The sequence below is a fragment of the Gordionus sp. m RMFG-2023 genome, chromosome 3 (assembly GCF_954871325.1).
Source record: "Gordionus sp. m RMFG-2023 chromosome 3, tfGorSpeb1-WG-v2, whole genome shotgun sequence".
Lineage (NCBI taxonomy): Eukaryota > Metazoa > Nematomorpha > Gordioida > Chordodea > Parachordodidae > Gordionus > Gordionus sp. m RMFG-2023.
The window spans coordinates 38,629,799-38,635,712 of record NC_088777.1 but is presented as its reverse complement, the minus strand read 5'-3'; the positions used below and the strand labels follow the sequence as shown (position 1 = coordinate 38,635,712).

The 5,914-nt window shown below is 24.8% G+C and overlaps 1 protein-coding gene across 1 annotated transcript; it reads left to right on the top strand.

Annotated features, from left to right (window-relative positions):
• Positions 1 to 3,020: 3,020 nt before the first annotated feature.
• On the top strand, positions 3,021 to 5,241 carry LOC135926954 (uncharacterized). The gene is made up of 4 exons (XM_065462886.1): positions 3,021 to 3,209; positions 4,027 to 4,235; positions 4,836 to 5,019; positions 5,068 to 5,241. Exons 1-4 carry the CDS (start codon positions 3,021 to 3,023, stop codon positions 5,239 to 5,241), a joined length of 756 nt encoding a protein of 251 aa, XP_065318958.1.
• Positions 5,242 to 5,914: the final 673 nt, after the last annotated feature.

The following is a 5,914-nucleotide window of genomic DNA, read 5'->3' as shown; positions in this document are numbered from 1 at the left end:
TATCCATAAGCAAATATAAGTCATCTGGTAGATTAAATGTTAAACTCAAAACATCTTTACTCTCATGGTATATTAAATAATCTTCTAATTCATTTCATCTATGGATTTTGTATTATTCTTATTGTCCCATATAGGTTTATTCATATTTTAAATATTTTATTATTAAAATTTTATTATATTTATTTTTAATTTTACATTTTAATCATCTCTTACGTGTTTTAGAATTTTAACATCATTTTCCATAATCCTCTTTCATCTAGTTCTGCCACCATACTAAATTTTAAATTTATTATTTTTTTTATATATATCTACACTGAAAATTTACAATCTTTATAAACATTTTTACAAGTAAGTTTTTTACATATAAGTTTTTAAAAGATTATATAAATCTATTTCAAAAAACGAAAAAAGAAAGAATTGCGACAAGGTCGTCCGAACCTTATTTGTTAAAGGTCATTTAAATCATTTTACAAAAAGTAAAAGAAAGAAAAATATAAAAGTTTTAATATTCCAAAAATAAACACGGAGTGAACTAGAATGAACCGCTAAACCTTTATAATTATCTGAACCCCGAATCGATGTAATTATTTTAGGAGTAAAAAGAACCTTTATAAAAAAAAGTTAAAACGGTTTGAACTGTTTCATACAAAATAAAATAAATAATTTTACCTTTTATTACATTCTTTTCCTTGTGGTGTAATACATATTTTACCATATCTACGTCGTTATTTATAATTATTAAACGATTAAAATATTTGTTTAATATCCATAAGAAGTATGTATTAATTTTTCATTATGATTTAAATTGATCCACAATCTTTTAACTGCTTTATAGTATTAAAGCATTCCTATTTTCTATATTTTAGTATGAAAAATATCCAAATAACCAATTTATGATCTAGTTGTATTTAATTAATCTAAAATATTAGTTTTTATATATTGGGAATTAAAGAAATTTGAATATTCAAAATTATATAACCTTGCTCTTATAGTAATAATGGTTCCCGCAACATAAATTTCTGTTAAAAGGGCTTTTTCGGGGCTAAAATTTGTGTTATCACCACAACGAACTACTTATACGTTCAAATAATATATTTAGAAATGAGTTATGATTCTTATATATTTTTTTATATGTTATTCATAGATATTTATAATAAAAATAATTAATTTCATCTATTTTATAAATAAACAATATTATTAACTTAAGTGATGGCAAAAAATTGAATAAATAATATTTATAATTAAAATCATTATACGATGGTGTTGCTTCAATAAAAATAATTTAGAAAAAAATTATAATCGTAATGAACCTTTAAAATTAACTGAACCTAACCGAAACTGTAAATTTTTCTTAAGAGCCGTAACCGAACCGTAACTATTATAATTTTTTACATACTGAACCGCAACCAAACTAAACCATTATAAATAAAGGTTCGGGTCCCTGATCATATTATACAATAAATTATTTTTGAGATGGCAGGATTGGCTTACAAATAAAGACCCTGTCAAGGTTATCCAAGATTAAGGGTAGAGCCCCGGTAACCACTATTTTTTCAGGCAAATATATTTTTACTAAAACGAATTTGATATTAGATGCAGAGTTCCCGAAATTAAAAATTGATAGTCGCTATCATTTAAGCAAAAATTATTTTTTTCACGTGGATATTTTTTGAACTGTGTAGTGTAACATTAACCTATCAATCCAATTTTTATATATAATTTATAGTATAGTGTTTCTGATTTATGTTTTGATAATCCTTAAAAATGGATGCATCTATTTCTTATATCGTTAATTTACATTAACAAATGAATCTTCAAATCCTTTGCCTAATATTGATAAAAATGATAATATTTTGTAATTTTTCTTTACTGATTTTGCATGAATGTTGGATCAAGAGGATTCGTGAAACGAAAGAAATAGTTAGGAATGTTCACAAACAAATTGAATGGTATGCTTAAAATTTAAACATTTCCTGAATCTACTCAGAATCTCTATGTGTCAAAAGAATATACTAATACTTCGTTACTTGATCTTTGGTCAACAAAAGAAGTCAAACACTTCTCCCCATATAGCATCTCGAATTTATTAAAATTTAACAATGCCATTAGTTAAAGTTGTGGAAAAAACATAATGACAAATCTATTTCCAAGATAGTGTTTAACACTGTTTACAGCCTTACGAAAAGAAATCGTACTACAATATTTATTAAAAGGTCATTTCGATTGACTATCTAGCCCACACTATATTCACGCTGCAACAAAAGCTAGCTATTTGGGAGAGCTTATCTTGTGCCAAACAATTACTTTCCTAAAATAAAATCATTCAAGTAGGGCTTTAAAAATTTTACGGAATGATTTTGAGAGTTGCCAATCAAAGTGATCATATTTCTAAATATGATAATCCGTTTTATCGGAATACCCCTTTAGGGGAGGGGGGGGCGGATTCATTCATGAAATTATAGATGAATGATAGCGAACTTGCGACCAATACAAGAGCCCCTAATTCCATCAAAATTGAACATTGTATAAATATAATAAATATTTTTTTTAAATTTAATAAATATAAAGTGAAATAATCTATTATATCTATAGATTTTAGATTACTATATAGATGTTATTATGTCCAAGAGTTGGCAGAATTCAGAAACATTTCATACAAATATCCTTCATGATATTAAAAAGCTCCATTCCATAGAGGTAATTATGATTTATAATATACTTATTCTAACTTTGATTTAGGAACTTGAGATACTTTTTGTGAACCTAGAGGATATTAGCCTAAAAACAATTGGATTACCCGATAATTCAATTACATATATGAATTTAATTAAACCCCTTATCATTACATCATCTATTAAAAACACTTTCTCTTTAGAGAATAATAAAGAATTACCTATCATATCAATTTTGCTACAACTGTGGGAAAATTTATATGAAGTATATTTATTGTTTAGATAAACGTCTTAATTAGATAAATTATATTAAAGGATTTTCAAAAGAAAATTACGTCAGAAAAATCAATGATAATTATAAATAATAATATATGTGATAAACCTTTACTTAAATATTTCTTAAAGGAACTTCAAAAATATATCGATGTCATTACAAATATACATTCTAGCTTAAAACTTATCCAAAAGATAGGGATCGATGAGATCAAGGAATCACGTTTTAATAAACAAATAATTACACCCTTAAAAGGAAACAAAGTATTATTTACATGACAAGATTAAATCTATAATTTTAAACGATAAATAATGTAATATACAATTTCTTACTCACCGTTTACTTAAGTAATAGCATCCCCGATGCACCATTTTGTATAAAAATTTAGTGTGGGTGCTTTCTGGGGTTTTGATTTTTATCCCTTGCTTCTGAAATACACCTACAATTTAGCTTAATGATACACAATTTCCTCTCAAATTATATAAAAATCTTAACTAATTCCAGGGGCCCGGATGTTTTTTATATCCTAACCCTTTTGTATCAGCCTGTGGATTTAAGCCCCAAGCTCTTCTTTCTCTATAGGTACTCGCGGTATGCCAACTAAGCATGGAAGGTTTATTCACATAGAGTTCCTATTAATTTTCTTCCATTTTATGGAAATTAGAGGCTTAATTTTGTTCTGTTGTATTCACAACATAATTTTAAAAAATATATTTTTAACTTGACAAAAAATGGAGTTACATTTTATCTATTATTATATAAGATGTTTGATACTAAGTTATACTCATAGGCCATATTAATGTATTTTTTTAAAGATAAATATTGTTATAAAGATATTCAAAATTTTAAGCGATGAAATATATTAAAGCAGAAAAATAAAATATAAAAGATATTTACATAAATAACATATATGACCCAATCTGATAGAAGAATAGGTCCGGTACAATCCGGTTTTCAGCTGGATAGATTCGGACAAGTTTTTTCAAAGTTCTAATTAAATAAATTTGAATATTATTGAAAAAAAATTTATATTTTATTTATATATTATAAAATTAGTATAAAACAAACCATTATATAAAGGTGCCTCAATTCTGGGAAATACCTCCATATATGATATCATCAAAGTTTTGTGATTCGATCTTTAATACAATTTATGAAAAATCAAATAGTTTATTGGAATTATTTAGAAATTTCAATGAAGTTGAAAACTTATCTCCTAACAATATTAAAATTTCATTATTTGAAAAGCCGGAGAGTTTCTTGTATCTTTATAAATTGAGGCATTGCAAGTAAAATTATGATCATTATAATATATATATATATACTATACTTTAATCAAAAACAATAAAATAAGCATATAACAAATAACTTTGTTTTTTGGACATAATCTTTTATTCAGAGTTAATGTATAAGGGGTAATGTAAAAGAAATCATTGAAAATCAATAAATTGTATAAAAAATATTTTTTTTATAAACTTTATTTATTTATAGATTCCATCATATACATTAATTTTAAGGGCTTTCTATAAATTTCAAACAATTAAAAAGTAAGAAATTTTTATTAAATTCAAATAGAAAAAAGGGGTTGTTATGGAATTCGAAAAATATATTTGAGTTGACACAATCTTAAGGATAGTTAAAAAGAAATCTTGACATATCCTCCACTTACGCTATTACCTTCAATCTTTAAATATAAATAATAAATATTATGTTCTCAATGGTGACAACATCCATATCATATTGATGGGTGTAGATTTTACGCACAAATAAATCTTATAAAGTTTATGACATTAAAGTTTGAGACAATATTATAATAGAATAATTACTCCACATATTTCACATTTGATATTTGGTATATAATATTTTTTAACGTTATTTACATATTATAGATTGAATGGTGAAAATCCAAACAAAACGGAATATGTTATATTTTTAAAGTCTGAAAATGGCATTAATTTAATTATTGAAGGAATATACTCTTTAAATTTTATATTTAAAAATGAAAAAGTGATGAAATGTCAAGAAAATACAGACCTAATGACGCCTATATATAATTTAAAATTTTATATAAAAGTTGATAATTTTAGTGTTTTCTTATACAAATTATATATTTTATTTTAGGAAATTGAACCAAGGATGAAAGATAATTACATCGCCTTGCCTTTATATAAGTTATACGATGAAGATGTTTTCTTCAAACAAAAAATAGAACCATGCCTGGAAGTTTACATAGAGAAAGAGGAAGATTGTAGTGAATGGTTAATTTTACATGCTCCATCCTTGATAATTAAATAAAGCTATTTTTTATATGACATATTTTTTAAGTATTATAATATGACTAATCAACGTGATAAACGCTAGAGTGATAGGAAAAAATTTTATTCAATAAAAAGTTACCTCATCTGTAATATTGGTGTTATATGTATATTAATCTATCATTTTATTGCAGAAAAATATTAATTAAAATATTTTAAACCCTATTCAAAAAAGAATTTTAAAAAGTTTTGCTACCGTATTTATTTTCTAAATTTTCTCTAGTTTCCAGCTAAAATGTCGCTTCACTTGTCACCCCGTATTAATTTTATTTAAAATGACTTTTAATGGCTATTAATTACTTGTAAATTCAGAACATATTAAACACGATAAAAATGTAGGTTTAGATAAAACATATGTTAGCGTTTGGGTTCAACAGGTGGTATTACATAATTTTCTTCAATCTGATGGTAGAGTTTAAAAGATATCTTAATTGTTACTTATCTTTTAACATTGCAATTTTAACAATAGTACTTATGATATGTATGGATAACTTATATTTAGAGTTAGTCATTAGAACTTACTAATTAATACCACTTTTCATTTAATCTTTGTCCATAGGAAAAACAAATAATTTATTGCAATGAATGGTAAACGTGATTCAGAAGCGTTTAATAACGCTTATATATCGAAGAGGAAGCAAAAATAGTATTAA

What these genes read in the sequence shown, in the direction of transcription:
- LOC135926954 (XM_065462886.1), top strand. Translation starts at nt 3,021, where the DNA reads ATGATAATTATAAATAATAATATATGTGATAAACCTTTACTTAAATAT. An exon ending in CACCCTTAAAAGGAAACAAA is followed by an intron (nt 3,210 to 4,026) that starts GTATTATTTACA and finishes CATTATATAAAG; the next exon opens with GTGCCTCAATTCTGGGAAAT. An exon ending in TATAAATTGAGGCATTGCAA is followed by an intron (nt 4,236 to 4,835) that starts GTAAAATTATGA and finishes TACATATTATAG; the next exon opens with ATTGAATGGTGAAAATCCAA.